Source organism: Meleagris gallopavo, chromosome 2 (genome assembly GCF_905368555.1).
Source record: "Meleagris gallopavo chromosome 2, MGAL_WU_HG_1.1, whole genome shotgun sequence".
Classification (NCBI taxonomy): Eukaryota; Metazoa; Chordata; class Aves; order Galliformes; family Phasianidae; genus Meleagris; species Meleagris gallopavo.
In genome coordinates, this window is record NC_139405.1 from 106,814,549 (window position 1) to 106,838,777 (window position 24,229).

Genomic DNA, 24,229 nt, shown 5'->3' on the forward strand with positions numbered 1-24,229 from the left:
AAATGGTTTGAAGTTGAGGGAGGGGAGATTTAGGCTGGATGTCAGGGGGAAGTTCTTTGCCATGAGAGTGGTGAGGTGCTGGAACAGCTGCCCAGAGAGGCTGTGGATGCCCCGTCCATCCCTGGAGGTGTTCAAGGCCAGGTTGGATGGGGCCCTGGGCAGCCTGGGCTGCTATGAAATGTGGACATTGGTGGCCCTGTCTGTGGCAGGGGGGTTGGAGCTTCATGATCCTTGGGGTCCCTTCCAACCCAAGCCATTCTGTGCTTCTGTGACTTGAGGAAGCTACAGGATGAAGCAGGGAAGCTTCACGTTGTAGCTGCCCAGCCTGCATTAAAATGGTCCCTAAAAATGCCCATCTTGGGGCAGGAATACCATGTGCGTGGTGCTGCGTGAGCTCTTTGTTCCATCACAATTATTTAAAAAAAAAAAAAAAAAAAAAAGCTTTCCCATCACTTTCTGTTGTGTGCAATACCCACATCACTGGAGCACCCGAGTCTATTAGAAGAGTGACCATCCTCTCCCTGGGTCCTTCAGGAGTCCTTCACATCCAGCCTCCCTCGAGTGGAGGCTCTGACCACTGGTGCCTTCACATTGCCCTCTCTCACACAGAGGTGCAGTGCTCTGCGAGGGCTCTGAGGAGGACGACCACCTCTACGTCTCCACAGAGGATGTGAGAGTCAGCGTCACCCTTCAGAGGCTGCAGGTGTCATCTCCACCTCTTGGAGGGACCTTCTGCATACACCTGGGAAGCACAGTGATATCAGGTAAGGTATGGTGTGAGCGCAGATCGTGGACTTGCCTTTGCTGTAAGGCAAATACATAAGGGAAAACATGACAACCTGGCAGATCTTGAGGTAGAAAGGATCTACACCCAATATTTTTCATTTCTCCTGCACTTGTCGTGGCAAATTGCTAAGGGTGACCAAGTACAGGTGAAGTTCCCTGTCCTGCCACCAATTTTCCTTGTGCTTCTGAGGACATGGCTTAGTAGGCACGGTAGTGGTGGGTTGATGCTGGACTAGATTGTCTCAGTGGTCTTTTCCAACCTTAGTGATTCTTTGATTCTATGATTTGTGAACGCTGAGCCCTGGAAATGCTCAGGGTACAGGCTGACAAGTCAAACACGTTGTGGTAGTTGCACCTTTGCATCTGGTCATCTTCCAGACAGGAGTTAAGGATTACATGCAGGGCAGTATTTCTGGATGTGAGCTGTGGGATTGTTAATAATGAAGTTACTTTTTTCCATGTTGTTGCTTAAGGTACTTCTGCAGCAGGCTATCTCAATGCTGCCTTGGTTTGAAGATCCTCCTTTAAAAAATTGTAGTCCGTTTATCTTAGAATCCTTAGAGTTGGAAGGGACCCTTCAAGACCATCTGTCCCACTGCCTGCACTGAGCAGGGACAGCAGTTTAATCCAGGAAGTTTCTAACCTGTCTCTTTTGAAGGAATATGACATGCACAGTGAAATATCATGTCTTCCAAAAATTTAGATTGCCAAGTATGGAAAGTATCACATCCTTATGTTCATGTGGAACTCCCTATGTCCCAGTCTGTGCCCATTGCATTTTGTTCTGTTACTGGGCACCACTGAAAAGAGCCTGGCCCCATGCACTCGACTGCCACACTTTAGATATTGATAAGCATTGATAAGATCCCCCCTCAGTCTTTTCTTCAGGCCGAACAGCCTCAGGGCTTTCAACCTTTCCTCATACAGGAGATGCTCCGGGCCCCTCATCATTTCTATATCCCTGACTTAGCTTTCTGGTGAAACAGGAACAACTGGAGAATGTTTTCTAGATTTTCTTAGTTATTTAATAATGGCATTTGGAATCCATTAGACTTTTCCCTGCTGATTTTTATTTTTTTTTTCTTGCAGTTACAGAGTTTTAAACCATCACAACCTTTTATGAAAAATGAAACATCTCCATTTTCTGTGAGCAGGCAGATGTGCTCTCATAGGGATGACGATATCCACAGCTTTGTCTTTTGCAGATGTTTCTGTGCACATCTCCTCCCACCAGCTCCGCAGGCTTCTGCAAACCAACACAGACAGTTCTACAGCCCCATACTTCAACACCAGTGACTTCATCGTGACCAAAGACTCAGAGACTTGCTATGAAAGCATCTGGACTCTCACCTGGAGAACAAAAGCTGGGGACTTGCCCAATGTTATCAATGTACGGTCATTTCTTTTGGTAATGTCCACTTTGAACCCCATTCATTGTCTTTTGTTGTGGCCGATTCATTCTCTGTTTCTTTTTATGCAAGCTCCTGTGGGAGATTAAGAAACAGCAGTTGCTTAATTGCAGATTAAATTGTGGTATAATTTCTGTACCAAAAACTTGTCTTTTCCAGGAATTTTTATTCACGTTGGGTTAATATCTGGTTCTCTAAGGTCTCAGTGGAAGATCTGTTTCCCATCTTGAGGTTGATCATATTAAAATCATAGAATCACTCAGGTTGGAAAAGACCTCAAAGATCATTGAGTCCAACTATGAAAGTCAAAGTTTTGCTTCAGGTAGAACAGTTTGCTTTGAATATAGGCACAGACTGAAATTTTTTCTCCCATGAGAAGAAATTTTATTCTGTTGTATATCCATATCCTACAAATGTGAAGTTAGCTTCCAAGAAGCAATGGGGTCCTGTGCTCAGGATGGGATTGGGAAAATGTTGTGCAGACTTGGGAAGTGGAGGCTCAGATCTGAAGAGAGAAGCAATAGAAGCAGCTCAAGAACAGATTTCCAAGAGCTATTTCCCACGTTGTAACAACTGTGTATGAGAGCTGTGGGAATGGTCATACATCACACTGGTTGGAAAAGAGCAAGAAACTGACATCCTTGTTCTTTGCCAGGTCTCTGCTGAAAACCTCACTGGTCTGAAGCCAGCTGTTTCCAGTCGTGTGGTTTATGATGGGGGTGTCTTTATTGGGCCAATATTTGGGGACATGCTTGCTACCTCCAATAACAAAACACAGGTGGGTTAACACTGTGCCACATTTCCTAGTGATTCACCTGGGTCCTGTAGGTCAGCAGTCTGACTGGTTTTCAGGTACTCAGTACTGCTGCTAAATCATTTCAGAGATGTGCTTTGTGATTCCCCATAAAGCAGTCGGATCATGCTCTCCCTTCTGTGGAGCAGTGCTTTCCTTAGGAGCTATTGCAAGTGAGAAGAGTTTATTTCTTTGGAGGCAGTGCTCAGGGACTGACATTCCCTGGTATCCCACCTGTGCTAGGTCCTGTAGTGCTGCCATCATAGTTGGGACTGATGCTGTGTTTATCTGCACCATTCCAGCCTCTGTGCTGTTGGGTGAAACGAACCTGGTACTGGTGTGAGGATTGGGCAGGTCCTTCAATCTCTGGATCTCGATTCTTGATTTGTAAAAAGGGAGCAGGTAAAGCTTCTTGGCTGAACAAATCTGCTGAGCAGGCAGATGTGCTGCAGATTGATTTGCACAGCTGCATTTGCCTCCAGCAAAGACTGCATGGTGCTGCAGTGAGAACTGTGCAAGGCTGGATGTGCTCAAAGCCCTGCTGCTGGGCTTCAGCAGCACCTGTGGTCAGGTCATCCTGCTTTCTTTATTTCTTTTTTTCCTTTCTTGGAAACTACCTGTTTTTGTTATTTGCAGGTAGTGGTATATCCTCCTGGCATACATCTAATGCCTGTGGGAGAGAACAAGAGGGCTCTTCTATGCCCTGTGCTTTGCCACTTGAGTCTTCTGAGAGGGGAGCTGATGTTAGTTCTCAAAGTCACAGCCCAGCTGTCTTGATTTAGCACGAAATTGAGGAAATAAAAATTGAGAGGTACTTGCTGAGCAATCTGAGATTAGTTATAATTAGCATTACAAGGTGCTAAAAGCCTTGTTCCTAAAGTGGGATGGATAGAACTGGGGTATGGCAAGTGGGGTCTTCAGTGGGTGACTGGAAGAAAAGGAGCTGTGGGTTCCAGAGAGGAGAGATGGGGATACAGCTTCCAAAACCATGTGCTGCTTTATCTAAGATAAGCCCTAGAAAGCCATGCAATGAAACTTGTGCCAGTGCAGTAGCTGGACAGCTGTGGCTTTAGAAAACACCACTTTAGAATAACCTTTTTCTCCATCTCCAGGTGGTGGTGGTGGTGAATGATGTCCCAGCAAGCTGTTCTGGTTCCTGCTCTTTCCAGTTCAGCCAGGAAATGACACCCTTAGTCAGTGATGTGGAATATTCAGCAGGTAATGGAGCTTTGGGTCTGCACAAAATGGGGGGGAGATGGCTATGGAAAAGGTCTGTCAGATGCTGATGTGTGTATTCTTTTGGAAACTTCTGTTTTTAGGGAAGTTGTATTTCCAAATTCAGCACTTCTGATGAGTTTGAGTCTTGAAGTATGTAGCGCTAACACAGTTTTGCAGAGGCAAGATATTAGAGGCTCAAAGGGGAGAGGAACAGCAATAGACTTGGTGCCAAAGACAGCTCTTAGCACCTTTATTTTTAATAAAAATGCACAAAAAGGAGTAGCTGGGCAAGGACGTGCAGAACAGGCACGGTGGATGCCAATGAGAAGATCATCAGTGTCATAGTTTCCAATATATGTTCATGACGATGATCAAAGCTTTTACCTGTTGCTTAGAAATAAATCCTGTGCATTGATGCTCCAAAATTAATGAGTTTATTTGATTATATTCCATCAGATGACAGATTCCAGGCCACAGTAGTTATCAGGGGAGTTGGTTTCTCTGAGGAGAGCACAACCCTGCAGGTACAGGTGAAGAACAAAACTTGCAACATCATAATGTCAGACCAAACCAAAGTGGTCTGCAAGATGGAGAGGCTGCCACTTGGAGTCCACCAGCTGGCATTATTAGTGAGGCCTTATGGCTTTGCACTCAATGCCAGCACAGGAGAAGGCATCTTCCTAAGAGTTGAGCCCAGGCTGGTTGCCATTGAACCTCCCAGAGCTTCAGAAATTGGTAGGTCTGAATGTCAGATGAGCTCTAAGGGGATGTCTGCTTTCTGTGTCTTGCTTTTCACAACTTGCTTTTTTCTATTACATTTCCTCTACCAAGGTCTTCGTCTAATAGAAGAAAACATAATGTAGCTGGGGATACAGTGTGTACACAAAGTACTGGGGCAAGTTTCTTGCAAAAATGGCATCTTTCTTGGGTTGTCTGTGAGGTCAACCAACACATCCCCTAGCAGTTTTATTCATGAATAGTAAATTTAAGTGCAGGTGAGTTCCTTCCATCAACTGAGAGGGGTACTAGAGTTTCATGGCTCATCTTCCTATATCTGTTAGATGTATTAGAAGTGTCAGAATTCATCTGGCCTAGCTGTAAAACGGCTGAATTTATTTTCAAGCAGCTAGGAGTATACCTAGAAATGGGATGATGTGTCATCTGTCAATAGAAGTTTACCCAGATTTTGTTTGCAAACCTCTTAGCTCTGTTAGTGAGACACTTTGAGTTCATGTTAACACACATCACAGAGCAGGAGTATTGGTCATGCTGGTACCACATGGCTTAGAAAACTGAGCTGTGCCATGTTTGGTCACTTTGGAGTAATTGGCAGAGTGGGGACTGTTGTCTGTGAACCCATTGGATGACAGATGGGATGGACTTGAAAGAATGTGTGAGTTCTTAAGATGAAAATTAAGACACCAGTCACCTCTCTTTTTGCTGAGGTGCATCCTTATCCTTTTCTTTCCTATTTGCTTTCCCTAATGATCATATCAGGTTGAGACTCACTCTAATTCATATGAAAAACAAAGGAAAAAAAACAAGGACAAGTTTTAGTGCTTAGATCTTTCTTCTCATTTTCTTCCATGACAATATGACTCCTCTCCAAATTACAGTGATCTGTCACTCATTAAAAAGAAAGCAAGTATAATGCTATCTTACATTACATATGCCTTGAACGTTTATAATTGGAAAGAATTACAGCTTCCATCTGTGTTTTTAATTTCTTCCATTTAAAATACCTCTCTTCAATCTTATCGTAAAGTGCACATATGCAGTATTTCATTGCATATGGATATAAGTGTAGACATCAAAACTTAAGAGCATTAGTCTTCAAACAACATGCATGGAATCCGTGCTCTAAATCTGAGTCTCCTTATCTGGCAACAGTCACAGGAGCCAAGTGGCTTCAGTTTTGAGATATTCCTGTTTCTGACTTAATGTTGCTGGGGATGACTTGGACTAGAGTTGGGCTAGGTGACCTTTCAAGGTCTCTTCCAAATCATACAATTCTATGAGGCTGGGAACATCTTGTATTTTGATGCATCACATCATGCTTGTCAAAATGTCATTGGTCCCAGTGGTGCCATGTTGGGGGTTCATGATGACCCCACAATGTAAGCATGAGATGTGTGTCTAGAGATCATAGAATGGCCTGGGTTGAAAAGGACCTCATCCAGTTCCAACCCCCTGCTGTGTGCAGGTCGCCAACCAGCAGACCAGGCTGCCCAGAGCCACATCCAGCCTGGCCTTGAATGCCTGCAGGGATGGGGCATCCACAGCCTCCTTGGGCAACCTGTTCCAGTGCCTCACCACCCTCTGGCTGAAAAACGTCCTCCTAATATCCAACCTAAACCTCCCCTGTCTCACTTTAAAACCATTCCCCTTGTCCTATCACCACCCATCCTCACAAACAGCCGTTCCCCCTCCTGTTTATACTCTCCCTTCAAATACTGGAAGGCCACACTGAGGTCTCCCCGGAGCCTTCTCTTCTCCAAGCTAAACAAGCCCAGTTCCCTCAACCTTACTTCATAGGAGAGGTGCTTCAGCCCTCTGAATGGAAGGAGCTTCCTGACAGAGTACCTGATTGATTGCTGTTTACCCAGCTCTGTTTCCAGTTAGGGAAATTCTAGGAGAAACTTCTAGAGTTCTCTGACGGTTTAGAGAGCCCTCTAACTTTCCTCCTAACTCTGCAAAGTCCCAGGCTCTGCCAAGTTCCCATCTATGTGAAATTTCCTAATCACACGCTTGAGGCTTTTCTGGCAGCAGGGTGCTTGGCAGCTTTTTGAATTGTGAAAGCACCTGCTGTATCAAGCTCATTTTTTGTTCTTAGTGCTTCTTCCTTTCTTCCTGATTTCATTCTCGGGCTGGGAGTGAGATCACAGACCAGACCTTGCTGGCTTAAATATGTATAAGTATGTCATTAAAAGACAAACTGAGAAATAAACAGTTCTCTTGTGTATCATGGACCAGAATTCAAGTAATAGACAGGAAGTGTAAATAACAGAGACAAAGGATCTTGGGTGAAAGAGGCAAAGCAAGGTGGAAGATGATCATCCCCAGATCAGCCAGTAGACTACTCCTTCTGTAGTCACCTAGTAATTAAGGATCTTCTGCACGATAAAGAGACTATTCCACATCTTTTATGTAATTAAAAATAATTGGTTTTGTAGGAGGATTGAGAGTGGCTCTCAAGGGGACTGGTCTGGAAGGGGTAAACCTGGTGTTGTTTGGATCTCAGCCTTGCCCAGTTTTGGAGGATACCAGAAGTTCAACACAAATTGAATGTAAAGTTCCCTCCCGGGTAAGAAACCACATATTTTTGGGATACAGTCAGTTAAGTGATACCTACAAGCCTTTTACATAGCCCTGGCCTAAGCAAGTGGTAGTCCATCAGCCAAGTCCTGGCTGTGGGACATTTGAGCCCAGACTCCACCTACAGTTTAGACCAGCCTAATTAACAACAGTGTTTGATTTATGCAACCGAGTGGAACAGTCAGAAACACCAACAGATTGCAAGTCTAATGCATATACAAATTTGGGAATGCCATGTGCCTGACTTACTGGGTGTGGGAGATACGCGAACATAGGAAATTAATTATTTTTCTTTTATTGGCTCAGTCTTTTTCCTGATGCTTTCTTTGCTTCTGTTTCCAGGGGGCAGAAGATGCTGCTGTCCACGTGACACTAGTTTCTGGGTACCAATCAACAACAGTCACCAACTTGTTCCAGTATGACCCTTCCTTAAACCCTGCAATTGTATCACTGAGCAGAAACAGAAGTGGCTTAGCAGGTGAAAAGTGTTTATAGATGTGTCAGGCATCATCTGCAGCCCTGTTGTTATTGCCAGTGCTGGTTGGATAGAGGCAATTGAGGTCTAAGGAGTTTAATGGTACTAAGCTCTGCCCTGTTGATTTCTTCTAACTTGTTGCCCACATGCTCCCTGCAAGTTCTGGTCACTCCTGCCAGCTTTATGTTTTTTCTCTAGCTTACGTAAGACTACAGAATCATGAGTGTTGGAAGAGACCCTTAAAGGCCATCTTGTTCCACTCCCTTGCAATAAACAGGGATACCTACAGCTCCAACAGGTGCTCAGAGCCCCATCCAGCCTGGCTCTGATAATGAGTTGCTTGTCTTAGCCCAATATGGATCATGTCCTCAGTGCTAAGTGTGCTGTGATGCTCTTCCAAAGTCATATTTCTCTGGCTTTGCTCTGGAATGGCCCCACTCATTCATTCTTGGTAGCAGGTTCAGCAATGGCTAGATAAATGGGTGCTAGAGAATGCACTTCTCCAGGATCCTAACAAGTGGGCTGTAGTCAGAGGGTGATGCCTCTTTCTTCCTGACTCATTCCATAGACTCTTGCTTTACTAGCTTCAAATTGAGTTTAAAATGACAGCAGCAAGACAGAGGTGCTGATTACTAGATTTAAATACTCTCTTTAGGACACAAACCATCACCAGCTCAGCAACCACCTTTAAGGCTGACTGAAATGATCTCGGACCAAGCATCCCCCAAACTGAGATCCTTTTGCCTTCTTCCAGAGCTTTTTGTAGGTGTGTTTAGCATTCTGTGCCCTGACAATTAGCACAGCACTGGTTGACAAGAAAAAACACTGAGTTAGGAAATGAAACCTCTATTTCCAGTTTTCCTGTTGGGATCTGGTGGTTGGACTCGATGATCTCTAGAGATCCTTTCCAACCCCTACAATTCTGTGATTTGAAGCTGTTTCTTTATTTCTTTCACAGCTTCTGTAGATACTGCAAAGTCTCCTGTCAGGCAGAACCTGTTTTGTTACCAATGGATTGAGCAGTAGGCTTCCCACCACAGCAGGGCTGGAGATGTGGGATCCTACTATTCTAATATTATACATTAATCATACACAGACCAATCTTTTCTGTATTTTGCCCATCCAAGGAGGCGTGCTGCAATCTAGGGTTTGATTCTCAGTGCTGTCAAAAGAGAAATGAGCAGGAGTTTGGCCACAGTCTTCCTTCTTTGTGCTGGCTGAGGCAAGCCAGTGGTCTGGGACTCAGGGAGGTCCAGGCCTGGTTTCCAATAGTGTGAGGCTGAAGAACCTAACCTGACCTTAGCTGTTCTCTCCTCTCCGTCTGTAGGAAAAACAGTAAGAGTCATAGGATGGTTTGGATTGGAAGAGACTTTCAAAATCATCTAGTTCTGTCTGCTATAGGCAGGGATACTTCCCTCTAGGAAACTAGGAAGAAAATATTCCTTTTTTTTTTTTTTTTTTTTATGTGCCCCCCTTCCATTCCTACAAGGATACACTCTGAAGTTTCTTTTTCCGATTTCTTAATGCATATCTTAACAAAGCTCCCTCCAGCTCAGGGAGTTGGCATGGATGCAGGGGGTGAGGCAGCTGTGATGGCAACAAGACGCAGTGCCTGCTGCACACCTGACATTTCCATCCCTTTCCCCAACGCCCTTGTCATTTCCTATTACTCCAGAATGCATAAATAAGAGAAAACGTCCTTTATCATCTGAATATTATTCAGATACGATAGCACCAAGGGGAGATTGTTCTAGCCGTGGGCAGCCCAGCTGCAAGGAACTCCTTAATGTTATAGTGTCTCCTGAACGATGCTGGGACTCAGTTCAATCTTCTATTCAGAACCTCCACAGCTTCAGCTTTTAATATAATTTTCCTCCTATACAATAAAAAGAATAAATAAATTACACCGATGCCTTCCAGGCATCTAGGATTAAGCTGACAATTGACCAAGAGTCCAAAGAGTTCATGTTATTAATATATTCAGCTTCACAGGCTTTCTAACTTTGACTCTGAGCATGCTGAATGGAGGAGCACTGTTTTCCACGACTTCTCAGAGGGGCTTTTCTCCTGCTTTGTGGAAAGGAGAGGATTCTCTGAGGCTGCAGTGGTCGTGCCTACTGGGGAGGTTGTGTTAGAGCCAAGTGGTCTCAATCTGTGCTTGGTAGTCAAAATTGCTACTCAGGTCTGAAGCTTTAGGATGAGTTAACCTATAAAAGTTCTTTTTATGCTTTTCCTTTGTCTTAATAAAGCAGCTTAGCCATCCCTGTGTGGATGGGATAACCATGTGGCATGGTCAACTTCTAATGTCAAGTGAGCTCAAGGAGGAAGAGGGATGGGTGAAAATGGGGCTGCTCTAATAGAGCTGACCCTGGGTAAATATTCTGTGTGTAGATGATTGTCTGCTCATGTGCATGGTAAGGGGATTTTAGCATCTTTTGTCTGAATTCAGGTTTGTCCATGATGGTAGGGAGTTGGGCTGGAAAACCCCTTCTATCCTGTGTGCTTGCTTCTGTGTAACTGAATCCATGTCTTCCAGAGGTGACAGAGGGATGTGATTCATCTCCTAAACACATCTCTGCCTGTGCTTGTTATGTGGTTGGTGAAGAGAAATTGGCAGATTTGTGGTAGATTCACTACTGGTCCTGTGGAAATCTTCCTTAAAAGAAGGTGAATTATGCCATAAAGACTCTGTTTCTCCTTGTTGATGAGAAAGCTATCTCAGAGCCTTTATTTGGACTGATGCATGCCAACCTAAATTTTTGAGCTATTTCAGGAGGAATTTGGATTATGAAATTCCCTTCCCCACAGTCCTTGTCCTTTTCTATTACTGCAGAAAACACAAGGCAAGATGACCTCTATCTTCAATATAATTCGTCTCACAACAGAACTTAAACTGGGGAGACTGACCTGCTTCCTGCAAACAAGGTGCTATGGAGCATGCATGGACATCTGATTTCAGGCCCTTCAGGAAATTTTCAGTTAGTTGTAGGAGGTTCCATTAAAGTTTAGATACTCTCATAGTGCTGAAAAGAGTGGTCTGAATCTTTGCAAGGATTTTGGAACAATCCCTCACTCAGCTCCAGTCTATGAGCTGCAGAAAATCTGTATTTGGCTTCTAACAAGGCGTGGATGTTTAGGATATCTGTATTGAGGGCATAAATCTTACCCTAAATATCTATCGATAGACTGAGAATGGCTTTAGGTGAATGTAGCCAAGTTCACACTATTAATTATCTGATGATCTTATTGAGAAGGCAGAGGAATTAATAGAACACAAACACTGCAGTCTTCTAGTTTCTGGGTTTTCGCTGATGGACATGACTGTACCTAATGGTGATGACTGATGATGATGACTGACCTAAAGTGCTAAAATAACCATTGCTACTGAAATAATTTCATCACTTCTCCTATTTGCAGGGGGTCGGGAGCTTCAGATTGGAATATCCTCATTTGCGAGCTACCGAGGGTCAGATATCAAGGTCCAAATTGGGGGCGTGTGGGCACAGATCCAGGTGCAGATGGACAATGGTCTTAATGTGACACTTCCAGGCTTGGCTGTGGGATGGTACAACGTTTCTGTTATCATCAATGGTGTTGCTATTGCTTCAAACAGGTGTGTGAATGTGTGCACTTCCCTTAAGATATAAAGGGATCTTCTCCATCCTGTTTGGTATCTTAGGATTAATTTGAAGAGGGAAAGCAAAGCTACACCCCTGTCTGACTGCCTTTTGGGAGGTTATACCTGGATTTCCCCAGTCTACTTCCCATGGAAGGAGCAGGGAAAGAAAGGCAGCTGGGATCTTTGGAGCTCTTGCATCTGTTGACATGGCTATGCTGGGATCTGTTCAGCAGAAACCTCCACATTCTTGTTGTTTCTGATAGGCAATTCACTGTGCTGTATGGACTGCGCTTGGCCCACAGGTTGCCATAAGACAATATTCATAATAGAATCATAAAATGCTTTGGATTGGAAGAGATCACCCAGTTCCAACCCCCTTCTATAGGCAGGGACACCTCCCTCTAGACCAGGTTGCTCACAGCCCCATCCAGCCTGGCTTCCAGGGAGGGCGCATCCACAGCCTCACTGGGCAACCTGTTTCAATGTCTCACGACCCTCAAAGTAATGGATTTCTTGCTAATATCTAGTCTAAATCTGCCCTCTTCCAGTTTAAGAAATCAAAGATGTTCCAGAAAGAAAGCAAAACCCTCAAACCTAATGTGTTTCTTGTTTTGCAGGGTTGAGCCATTAATCCACTACATCTCGGAGGTCTTCAGCATCGAGCCGTGCTGCGGCTCTTTCTTGGGTAAATAAAGGCAGTACATCTGCAGCCACTTACGGAGGTTAAAGGGATCAAGGGCACAGTTTCCCTGCAGGATTGGAAAGGGCATCCCGTTTCACATCAGTTTAAATGAGGGTGTCTTAAATCTGTGACTCTTTATTATGCAGACATCAGACTGCAGCAGCCTGGGAACGTGGGATTTCAGTAAGCATCCCTCCATCTGGTTGGCTGGCTCAGGGGTCCCTGTGCTTTGGGTTTGATTTCCCCAGGTCTTTGCATGTTCCCTTTGGGGAAACAAAGCACACCCACACCTGACTTATACATGCTGTATCTTTCAGTCATTACGCCTCCATCTTTCATGACTTCATGCGTGGAAGTTAAGTGGATGGTAGGGCGCAATCCTGGTTTCAAGCAAACACTCTTTTCAATCGATCCCAAAAGAGATATCTATTTTCCTGAACTTGAAAACACAAAAAAGCCTTTTTCAGTGTTAACTTTAATCAAAACTGAAATATTGATTAATCCTATTCCATACTTTAAACATTGGAAATCATTTAACTGTGTTTCAGAGCAAATTATCACTGAAGAAAAAAACAAAAATTTCACTTGAGATCTTAAAGCACAGATTTTGGGTTATCCTATTTTGTCATTTTCCTGCGGGGTGGAGGAGAGTTGAATCCATTTGGTGAATATTACATGAACCCTTTGGAACTCTTGTAGAGAAGACAGAAATTTCTGTGATGTGACTTCAGGTCCTCCCCAGGATTCCATTCCCAGCCTCACGACGTGCTTAAAGATAGGAAAAGCTCCAGCCTTGTGCTATGTTATTAGTTCAGTGATTTGTGAAGTGCCGAAGCCTTTAAAGAAGAGAGATTAGTTTGAGCTTAGAGGGCAAAGGCTGTTACTTCTGAAGAGTTAACTGCGTTAAGAAAAAAAATATTGCACCCTTCTTTTCATTTTTAGGGGGTATATTAGAAGGTAACCACTGATTAACTCTTGGCTGCAGTTTTGTGAAGGGCTTAAGCAGGCAGGGCACTGAGAGGCTAACTAAATGGAGATGGAGAGATGTTTCAGCTGGCTTTGTGAGGCTGCTGTGGGCTTGGAAGTGTGGAATTAACTTGGGAATGCTGAAGGTTTTGCATCTTTCTCATCGCTTCTTAAAAAATCCAGATTGCTGCTTCAGTGCTGTTCTTATCCTCAGCACACAGACAGTTCACAAACAGTCATTCATTCCCTTCTTGCACGTAATATTCTTCTTCTTTTTTTTTTTTTTTCTCCTAAGGTGGAACGCTGCTCACAATCTCTGGGCTGGGCTTTAGCCAAAATCGGTCCCTGGTTTCCGTTTCAATAAATGAGCAAACCTGTCTGGTTACCCACTTGGCAGAAGAGACCATTTGGTGTCTGACCCCGCCAGCTGCTAATTTCTCTAATGAAGTTTCTCAAGATGTCCCTGTCAGAGTAAATATACTCGTTAGCAATAGCTCACTTCAAAATGTTCCTGTTGCAAAAAGCATCACCTTTAATTACCAAAGAGCTTTGACACCTCTGGTTACCACAGTTGACGTGGAAATTTTGGAGAGTAGCATGTTGTTGAGCATCCAGGGGGTAAACATCACTGGATCTGTGGCTAAGCTGGGAGATAGTGAGTGTGAGCTTGAGCTGCAACGTGGCAATGAGTCTGCAATGTTTTATGAATGTTCTTTACCACTGAGCAACCTGGAACCTGGGATTTACCCTATCCAGGTTATCCAGAGACAGCTTGGATATTCTCATGTGACAGCAAGGCTGCAGACCATCACAGTAACTCCACGAATAACCTCCATATTCCCATCAGATGGGTCCATTTGTGGTGGGATGTTACTTACTATCTCAGGGATTGCTTTGAGATCCAGAAGAGATCTGGAACAGGTCAGCCTGGATGGTAATTACTCCTGTGAGCTCCAGAGCTCTGATGACAATACCATTAAGTGTGTGGTCCTTTCAGAGACACACCTTTTGCCTTACCGGTGGTGGGCTGAGGTGTCTTGGGCTCTTAATGTCACAGTGACTGTCAATGGAATCAGCAGTGTCTGCCTTGGGGATTGTACTCTCCACCTTCGTGAGCAGTCAACTCCCCTTGTAGATGTGGTGACCTGGGAGACCAATGGGATGTACACCGATGTGACCATCAAAGGGCAGAGATTGGCGTGGCCAGGTGACAGCCCTGTGGTGCATGTGAATGACCAGGCTGTCTGCAAGGTCACTTTCTGGAATGAGACCAGCATCAGGTGCCAGATGGGCTGCATTGCCCCAGGGGAGCATAACATCTCCATATCCAACAGAAGAAGTGGGCAAGCTTGCTTCAGGAGTACATCCAGTGTTCTCACCATCACGCCTCAAGTCCACCAGTTCTACCCCCAAAACTTCAGTACCAATGGTGGAGGCCTTCTCACTTTTGCAGGTGCAGCACTGAAAGGAAAGAGCAGGACATCTGTTCTCATTGGTCAGCAACCATGCCTCATCCTCAATGTCACCTGTATAGCCATCCAGTGCACGGTGCCCCCAGGCAATGGTGCTAGGGCACTGAGGCTGACAGTAGATGCTATCTCCTATGATATTGGAGAAATTAGTTACAGTGAGGAGTCTACGCCAACTTTCCTTTCATTTGCTGTGACTGGCCTCCTCTTAACAATAAATGTATCACAGGTCATGGAGACGGACGCCATCCATGTATTTGTTGGAGACTCTGCTTGTAGGGGTGTTATCATCACCCACTCGGAGCTGCAGTGCTCTCCTCCTCTGCTCCCTGCTGGTGAATACCCTGTGCTGGGCCTGCATGTCCCCAGGGGCTGGGCTTCCTCCAACCTGACCTTCATCTCTCAGCTGATGGTGACAGCTGTGCGTTGCAACTGGGGTAAGTCACAAATGGTTGTGACTCCAAGAGCTGCTGTGTGATGGATTATTGGTGGTGATGGATGTGATTATTATTATTATTATTTTTTTTTTTTGCATGACAGCAAAAATTTTGAGTTCATAGAACTGTTCCTGTTGATTGCTAGATACTGGGCTATGTCTTACATCTCATTTTCTGTTTTTCTCCAAGGTGGCTTGAATGGAGGAGTGGTTCACTTGCATGGAACTGGATTTTCCCCAGGGCAGACTTCAGTCACCATCTGTGGCAGCCCCTGTGAAATGTTGGGCAATGCAACGACAACGAGCCTTAGCTGCCTTGCACCACGCTTACAAGGTCAGCTAAGACACAAAATCTGGCATTGTGTTAAAAATACTCCCTAAAACCATATCTTGACCCGAAAGGGAGAGTGGTTGCAGTATATGTTGTCCTGTGGGAAAAGAAAGTAGAATCAGCTCTGGAGAGAAAAGAGGAACCAACATAAGCTTCTGTTTTTTGAGTTTGTTCCAAAGTCTGTTGATTTTAGGGGTGTTTTTGCATCTATGGCCATGGGCTTTGGATCTACTTGTGGCCCGAGCTGCCACACATGCTTCATGGCTGTGTGTGAGGTGTGAAGTGACAGCAGTTCTTTATGGCTCAGAACCAAAACGGTTGGAACTTGATGATCCTTGAGGTCCTTTCCAACCCAAGCTGCTCTATGATTCAAGCTACCTTAAATGTCTTTTCTGTGGCTTTTGGCTGTATGATGGGACAGCTTCAGTGGGATATGAGTTTGGTGGAACAAGGTGAATGTCTGGAAGTGTGAATGATACACTATGGCCAGTTCATACCTTTGGAAAGCTGGAGTTGAGGATTTGAATTCCTTGAGAGCAATATGAGATCATCCCTCAGGTACAGCATCCTACGTAACAGGAGAGAAATAACTGCCTCAATTTTGGAGAAAACTCTTCCAAACAGGCACATGCTTGAACAAGAAGTATTTCCTCCCTCCCCTATTGGCAGCACATTACTAAGCTCCTAATGCTGGCAAGAGGCAGTATTTAAGATTTTTAAATCCCATCATGATGCATAAACTCTGATTTTTGAGTGGTGCTATCTGGAGCCTGGAGTTGGACTCAGTGATCCTTATGGGTCTTTTCCAACTTGGGATATTCTATGATTCTGTGCTTCTATATATTCAATTCCCTAAAAAAGCTATGTATAGAGTGACTACCTTGGTGCTGCAGCATTGCAGTACTGGTGGAACAGATCTTAGCAGCTCCATAGATTTGATGCTGGGAAGAAAATCTGGAGATCTACAGAAATCCTTGTGATTCTGTGGCTGTCCAAATGACCAGAGATCTCATCTGGGGACCTGGAAGAAAAGTGGCTTTGAAGGTTTCCATGAGGTTAGATTGCCATGGTTCTCCTCAAAGGTGTGAAAACACCATCCTTGGGAACAGTTGACTTGATCAGCTGCTGAGAAACTAACCCAATGTGAAATTTAGCATTGCTCTGGGCAGGGGTTAGGGTGAAAGGTGTCCTAAAGTCCCTTTTATAGAATCACTGAATCATTAAGGTTGGAAAAGATCACTAAGATAATCTAGTCCAACTGTCAACACATCACCATGTCACCCTCAGTTACTGTGAAATCCAGAAGTTTCTCTTGTCTTTCAGAATTGTTTACTTTGCTGATCCATGAGGAATACAATTATTAAAAAAAAAAAAAGGATGATAAGGTGTGGAGAATCCCAAACCAAAGCTCAGGCAATCAATAGGGATCTGCATATAGTTCATAAGCTGGAGTGTAAACAGCATGAAAAAACCAAAACTGAACAATATTTAAAAAAAACAGCATATAAAACAAGGCATTTTAGTCATTGCAGGAAGAACAGCAGAACCAAAATATAATCAAATTGATCCATTGTGTTAATTGAACACATTAATAACTGTGTTCAAAATTCATTGGGCGATGAGGTGGCAGAGGGGGGAGCCTGGGGAAATCCATCTTACAGGCAGCTCTGCAATTCTTTTTCCCAACACGAGATGTCAGCAAGTGAATGCTGATTGCTGCCCACTTGCTGGCTGAGGTTTTTGGATGAGAAGATGCAAAAGGAATGATACCTCCCCAAGCAAAAGGACACATGTTTAGGCCCACTTAGAGGTCACCCCCCCTCTGTCACCTGCTTTGGGTTTTACACTTTACTCATCTCAGCAGTTGAGTTACTCAATTATTTTCTATAATGTATGTCGATGCATTTACAGGATTTTTTCTCCCAATTAAAAAAGTCCTCTGTGGGTTTACTAGGCTATTTGCAGTCACTGAGAGGTTTATGTAGCCTGTGTGCATGTGGCTTGATCAGCTTGATCATCAGTGTTGCTTTCCAGGCTACTTCTCCCTAATATTTTGTGTCTTACATTCCCCACAATTTAGAGTATTAAGTGCAGTCTCACCTCATTCTTTACCTGCTGCCATTTGCCTGGAGGAGTTTGCCACTTGCAGCTCTCACGTCTTTTCTTTTGTAGCTGCCTCCATGTGAAAGAGGTGGCAAAGGGATTCCAGGGATGTGAGCCATGAGGAGGAGTAGAGGGAGTGGTCCTGGGCTTATAAGGCCCCTTCAGTGCAGGGGCTGCTGCAGCCAGGTGTGAAGCTCAGTTGACATTTCCCAGCTCTTCACTTGGCCCAGGGGATGCTAAATGAGAGCTCAAGCTGTGTTTCTCCTGTTGGAACACATTGTGAAGTGGAAATGCCTCCCCTGCATAGCTTGGAGATGTTAGGGAAGCTCTCTTTCTCTCTTAGTGATGGGCTGTGTTGTGTTCAACCTGTTCATGATGAGATATGTTTGTGTGGGAGTCCTTAGCTGGTCCATCTGGCTTTCTTACATGGTCAAATCCTTAGAAGCTTACCTCTGCAGATGGGCAACGGGACTTTTTTTCCCCATTAAACAGATGTTTTTCTCAAGTGTGAGGAACCACTGGTCATCCATGAGCCTGTCCCATGGGCTCTTCCCTTAAGAAAAGAGCTTGCAGAGAGTCTTTGGGTTGACCATTGGTATAACCTGGGCACAGGAAGTACTTCAGTGTGCTTCATTCAGAGCACAAGAAGTAAGAATGCAAGCCCAGGCTTTTTTATGTAGGATCTTTGTGAGCAAATGTCTGACTTGCCATTAGTCATGTCACATGGGTAGAAGTGGATGCTTAGAGAAAATATTTTAGATTAAAAACTAGGAATGAATGAAATGAAACTGGTTTAAAAGGAAGGGAGACGTGGCTTATTGGAGCTCCTTGTTTGGAGCAGGAGGAATGAGGGGAAGGAGCTTTGGATGCAGCAATGAAGTGTACCAAGGGGATCCACTGAGTAAGACCACAGGGAATATAATGAGGGAAATGGGGAGATTTGCACATATAGGTGCGGAGGACCTGAAGAGGAAGTGCTGTAGCAATTGAAATGTGAATAGAGGCAAGGGTCTCTCATGTTTATTGAAGATATCAAACCAAAGCGTCCAAATGGTCCCTTCTGCCCTTCAAATCTGGAAATGAAATTAAGAAAGAGGGGGGAGTAGGGGGTGGGGAAAGCATATTGATTACATGGCAAGAGCGTTCTGACAGTGAGATCTATCAGGCAGCGGAATAGATGCTTGCCAAGTCACCTCTTGGGACTTCTGAAACCCGGCTGTGCAAAATGAATGTCTCGTAGGGAGCAATTCTTCATAGGGAGAGGCTGGACTTTATGACCTTAGAAGGTCTCTCTTTTTCCTCTCCCTTTCCTTTTGCCTTTATTTTCAATTTTTATTTCTTTCATTTGTAACCTACTTTTTCTCTCTGCTGAGTGGAAGTTGATGTTGCGCTCTGCTGCCAGCTATGAGAGCAGTGCATAGATGTGTGATTTGGCACCGGGACTCTTTGGGCAGTTGTTCAATCAATCTGCAGCTGCCCTTGGATCTCCTGTTGGGTTTAGCCTCATCACATGTCCAACAGTTGTTATTAAACAGTGACCCAGAACAAAGCCCTGGTGCTGAACGGCCGAGGATCCTGGCTTAAGCCAGAGCATCCTTCAAAGAGAGGGCGGGGGGCAGCCGGTCCCAAACCCATCCCTGACACGCAGAATTTTGGCTGCCATCATGTCTGACCTCAGAAGAGATGCTGTGATGGGATGAATGCATTAATCTTGGTGATGGGACTGTGTAACATGTGATCAGTGGGTTCTATATTTACAGGATAGATAAAGCATAAAGAAGCTTTATTCTGGGATTCAAACACTTATGAATTAAGCAGGGAGAGGCATCCTGGAATGAGTAGACTATGCACTTCCAGGATATGCTAAGTGTGTTACCATCTCAAATTGGTATTTATTTATTACTCTTGTTGCAGGAGAGAACGGCAGCTTTCTTCTACCAAGGGTTATTTGCTTTTAGTAGTCAGAGGAAGACTTCCTCCTAATTGGGAAAGTTAATATGGAAATATCCTAATTGGGAAAGTTAATATGGAAATATCATCATGAAAAGGTTGAACACAACACAGCTCATCACTAAGAGAGAAGGAGAGCTTCCCTGACATCTCCAAGCTATGCAGGGGAGGCATTTCTACTTCATGATGTGTTCCATATTATATGCCATTGTTGGTTAGATATCAAATCTAGTTGTATCATCTCCATGGCCGCATCTGATTGTGTCACAGCCTTTCCTACCGCTAGTAAGGCAGAACGAGCCTTACCTTCTTACAGAATGGGAAGGAATTCCTTTAATGAATTTGTTTTACTGCAGATAAAAATGTTGCAAAAGGCAAGTTAATTGCAGCATTTAGTCCTCCAGATAGTCTGATAGTCATTTGCCAAAACACAAGTGCAGGTAGCACTGTTTGAAATACCCCTGGGATTGGCAACTGGGCCTTCAAGAAGGCATGAGGCTTCTTTGGGTACTATGAGACTGCTCAGGTGTCTCTAGGCATAGTTTCTGGACAATAAAAGTAACAATTTAGGCATGATACCATCACGCCTTTAGGATATTCTGCCTATTAGCTCTGTCTCTTGTTCCTGAGATCTTTGAGGAAGGGGTCATTTTTGGTTGCGAGAGCTATCAGTGCAAATTTTGTGAAGATGCAGGCAACCTTAGTATTCCAAATAATGGTTCATATTTTTCTAGTTTCTTTTTTTTTTTTTTTTTTCCCTTTTAGATTTGGCAATAGGAAAACTTAATTTCTGTTCACATCTTTTTCCTTAAATTCATTTCAAAGCAAAGCAGCTGCTCCCATCACATCTCTTAGCATAATGGTGCTGAACTGGTTCCCCATTCACCCAAGTGCTCCAGAAGCACTCCGGGCTGTACAACAGTCACTAAATCTGCGTCTGGATTTCAGATCTTTCAATCCCAGAGATGTAGATCCTTGTCATACAAGGGGAGTTACGTTCAGGCACACACATGAAACAGGGAGCTGCTGGGAAGCAATTCACCCCTAAAAAGATGTACCAAACCGGAGGTTGGGATGCACAACGGGAAGCAATGACACATGTAGCCAACATCTGCTTAACATCAGTGACCCGTGGGCTGCTCTTGGTGATTGTCCCTGACCTCGTGGCGCAATGGTAGCGCGTCTGACTCCAGATCAGAAGGCTGTGTGTTCAAATCACACCGGGGTCAGCACTCTCTGGGGTGGTGTGATGGGATGGCTGGCTCAAGGGGCAGCTCTTTTGCCTTCCTGCTTCAGATCCCACAGCTTCACCAAATGGCAGCAAATGTACCCTGGCAGAGGGTTTTGCCTTGCTGTGCCTGTTTTGGGAAGTATCTGGATAGTAGGTGGTGAGGCACTGGAACAGGTTGCCCACAGGAGGTTGTGGATGCCCCATCCCTGGAGGCATTCAAGGCCAGGCTGGATGTGGCTCTGGGCAGCCTGGGCTGCTGGTTGGCGACCCTGCATATAGCAGGGGGATTGAAACTAGGGTGATCATTGTGTTCCTTTTCAACCCAGGCCACTCTATGATTCTATGATCCCCTCATCCCATTTTTGGAAGGGAGGCAGTGGATGTCCCAACCTGGTGCCATGTCTGGGCACTGCTTCGCCTGTCCCAGGCACCCCTCAACAAGGAGAAGTGTAGCTGGTTCCAGATGGAGATTTTAACAAAAAGCCCTTAGCACGATTGGGTCAATTGGGGGGGGGGTAAGCTTTTTACCAACTTAAGCCATTCCGTGACTCATTCCCTTCCTGTCTTTGCAGCATCCTTGGCCTTTCTCTGCAGCCTGACCCACTCTTCTGCCAACTGCCAAGAGGACAGATCCACCATTATCAAATGTGATGTCCAAGTCATGGTGGGCTCCTATTGCCAGCAAGGACCCAGGTCCTACCTGTACCTGTGTGGGGAGAGCCAAGCTCAGCAGCAGCAGGGGGACTCCGTCCCTTCCCAGAGCCACATTGCTGGACTCATTGCCAGGTTAGTTCTACCCAGCAGGGTAGATGGACTGCAGAAGGAGATAACTCCTAATTCTCAGGTTGACACCAGCATATGATTCCTAATTCTTAGGCTGCTGCCAGCAGAGCAATTTAGCCTTGAGACCGCTAGAGAGCTCTGCTGGGTTGTGAAATTCATTCCTTGTGTCTATCAAAGCATTTCTATTCCCCCCCCTCCCTCCTCTCCCATCTTTTTTAAAGGGTTTGAGAAACATCAGAAAATCCATCTCGTAAACAGCCTGCTTTGTTCCTTCTTAGGTTTTAATATTTATCTTCTGATCCAAAGCAACATCTGGTGGATGCCAATGGGGAAAAAGATTAGGCATTATGAAAAGCAGAAGCCTTTGTATTTTTTTTTTCCCCTCCCCTTCCTCTCTTCAAGCAGTTTCATGAGTAAAAAGTTGCAGAGAAAATTCAGCAGGCTGTGCAACATTTACTCAGCAAGGGGTGGTTGGGTTTTGCAAATCCAAGGCCAAGTCACCTGGAAGTCTGAATTGTTACCTTTGCCTTTAATGGAGCTGTAGAGCTGCAGAGCTTCCAGGAGCGAAAGGCTCGAAGTAAGGAATAAATAGATGAATTGCACTCTGCAAAAGACACTGAAGCCCTTAAATAGGGAATTAGAATATTGTTGCAGTGCATTGTGTATGCTTTGTTTCAATGGGGAGTGCTCGTTGGTGCAGTCCAGCTACTTCAGTGGAGTTGCAGAGTTTTGATCCTCATCCTTATCTGGTTCTTATGCCACCAGTGGTGTTTTGAGTCATCAAGGGATTCCTGATGTCCTGCGTTGACGTGATTACTGAACAAGGATAGCAGTAATACATAGCATATGCCTGTTGGTCTGTCATTTTCACAGACTCACAGAGTCACAGAATGGTTGGGTTGGAAGGGACCTCAAGGATCACGAAGCTCCAACCCCCCTGCCACAGGCAGGGCAACCAACCTCCACATTTCACAGCAGCCCAGGCTGCCCAGGGCCCCATCCAACCTGGCCTTGAACACCTCCAGGGATGGACGGGGCATCCACAGCCTCTCTGGGCAGCTGTTCCAGCACCTCACCACTCTCATAGGAAAGAGCTTCCCCCTGACATCCAACCTAAACCTTCCCTCCCTCAACTCATTTCCCCCATTTTCACCCCATCAGCTTTTGAGCTCTGATAAATTTGAGCTGGGTTTTGTAAGGAATGGATGTCTTAAGAATTATGGAATTCTTGCCAATTTAGAGAAAATCTCAGCTAAGCAGGAAGAAATTAGTTTCCTTTTGAGGGAGGGGAAAGTAGAATTCTACCCTAATCTGCACATTGCCAGCAAGCTGCAGGCCAGGCAGTGGATATGTACAGCTGGACAGCTGGCACGTCCAAAGTCTCACTGTGCCTTGGTAGTGTCTGAGAGCATCCTGGGAGATGGGGAGGATGGTTGTATTAGGGGACACAAGAAGAGAGAAACTTAAGGGATAGGAAGGAGAAACTTGAAATTAAGCTGAGTGATTTAGTTTCAAAACAAGAAATTTTAGGGGCCTTGACTTGCCTTGTTGAGCTTTGCTTTCCTTCTGCTATTAGCAGGGTAACTCCAAGGCAGGTAATCATAGAATGATTTGCATAGGAAGGGACCCTTCAAGGCCATCTGTCCCACTGCCTGCACTGAACAGGGACACCCACAGCTCCATCAGTGCTCACAGCCCATCCAGCCTGACCTTGGCTGTCTGCAGGGATGGGGCACCACCGCCTCTCTGTGCAACCTGTGCCAGTGCTTAATTACTCTCATCGTAACAAACTTCTTCCTTGTATCCAGTTTAAATCTCCCCTCTTTTAGTTTGAAGCCATTTCTCCTTGTCTTATCACAACTGCTATGAAGGCACAGTGCTGGCTCATGTCCACCACCAGTACTCCCAGGTCCTTGCTGTCAGGTCCTTGCTCCTTCCTTACATCCCCCCGCTTATTCTGACAGCAGGTGTTGCCATGACCCAATTGCAGACCTTGCACTTGGATTTGTTGAACCTCATGAGGTTTACCTGTGCCCATTTCTCAGCCTGTCTAGGTTGCTCAGGATGGCATCCTGTCCCTTGGGTGTGTCAATTGCAACCCACAGCTTGGTGTCACCCACAGACTGCTGAGGGTGCACCCGACCCCATGCTGATGTCATCGATGAAGATGTTAGAGAGTGCCAGTATTGACCCCTGAGGGACACCACTCATCACTGATTTCCATCCAGAGATTGAGCCAATGACCACCACTCTCTGGTACAATCTCACAACCAGATCTTCATCCATCAAACAGTCTACCCATTAAATCTGTATCTTTCCAATTTGGAGAGAAGGATGTTGTGGGGCACCATGTCAACTTACTGAAGTTGAGATAGATAATTTCAGTGGCTCTTCCCTTGTCCACTGATGCAGTTATGCCGTCGTAGAAGGGCACCAGGTAACTCAGACTTGAGAGTGATGGAGCAGCCCAAGATTACTACTTTCACTTACTGCTTTCAAAATTATGCTCATGCTCACCTCTTTACTGATTACAAATCTGTATTGGGGGAATTATTATGATGGTTTTTCTTTTTGCTCATTTTCCTGGTTTGGATTTCTCCAGTTCTGCTTCTTCATTCTGGTGTCAGTGGAGTGAAAGGGGTGGGAGGACTGAACATGACTTT

The 24,229-nt window shown here is 44.9% G+C and overlaps 1 protein-coding gene and 1 non-coding gene across 5 annotated transcripts in view; both read left to right on the plus strand.

The window, feature by feature from the left end:
- Positions 1 to 24,229, plus strand: part of PKHD1 (PKHD1 ciliary IPT domain containing fibrocystin/polyductin) — a 288,369-nt gene that overhangs the window by 71,006 nt on the left and 193,134 nt on the right. For 3 of the 4 annotated variants that reach the window (XM_085218344.1, XM_085218343.1, XM_085218345.1), the window contains 12 exons: positions 610 to 764; positions 1,992 to 2,176; positions 2,851 to 2,973; positions 4,101 to 4,206; positions 4,663 to 4,941; positions 7,380 to 7,510; positions 7,864 to 7,999; positions 11,414 to 11,609; positions 12,233 to 12,300; positions 13,559 to 15,169; positions 15,359 to 15,502; positions 21,356 to 21,569. In XM_085218344.1, coding sequence (XP_085074470.1) covers positions 610 to 764; positions 1,992 to 2,176; positions 2,851 to 2,973; positions 4,101 to 4,206; positions 4,663 to 4,941; positions 7,380 to 7,510; positions 7,864 to 7,999; positions 11,414 to 11,609; positions 12,233 to 12,300; positions 13,559 to 15,169; positions 15,359 to 15,502; positions 21,356 to 21,569 — 3,348 coding nt within the window. Of the gene's footprint in view, positions 1 to 432; positions 765 to 1,875; positions 2,177 to 2,850; positions 2,974 to 4,100; positions 4,207 to 4,662; positions 4,942 to 7,379; positions 7,511 to 7,863; positions 8,000 to 11,413; positions 11,610 to 12,232; positions 12,301 to 13,558; positions 15,170 to 15,358; positions 15,503 to 21,355; positions 21,570 to 24,229 lie in introns of those variants that run through there. The other variant, XM_085218346.1, reaches the window with a different exon arrangement.
- Positions 20,710 to 20,781, plus strand: TRNAW-CCA (transfer RNA tryptophan (anticodon CCA)). Its single transcript has one exon. It is a non-coding gene; the product is annotated as a tRNA-Trp (tRNA).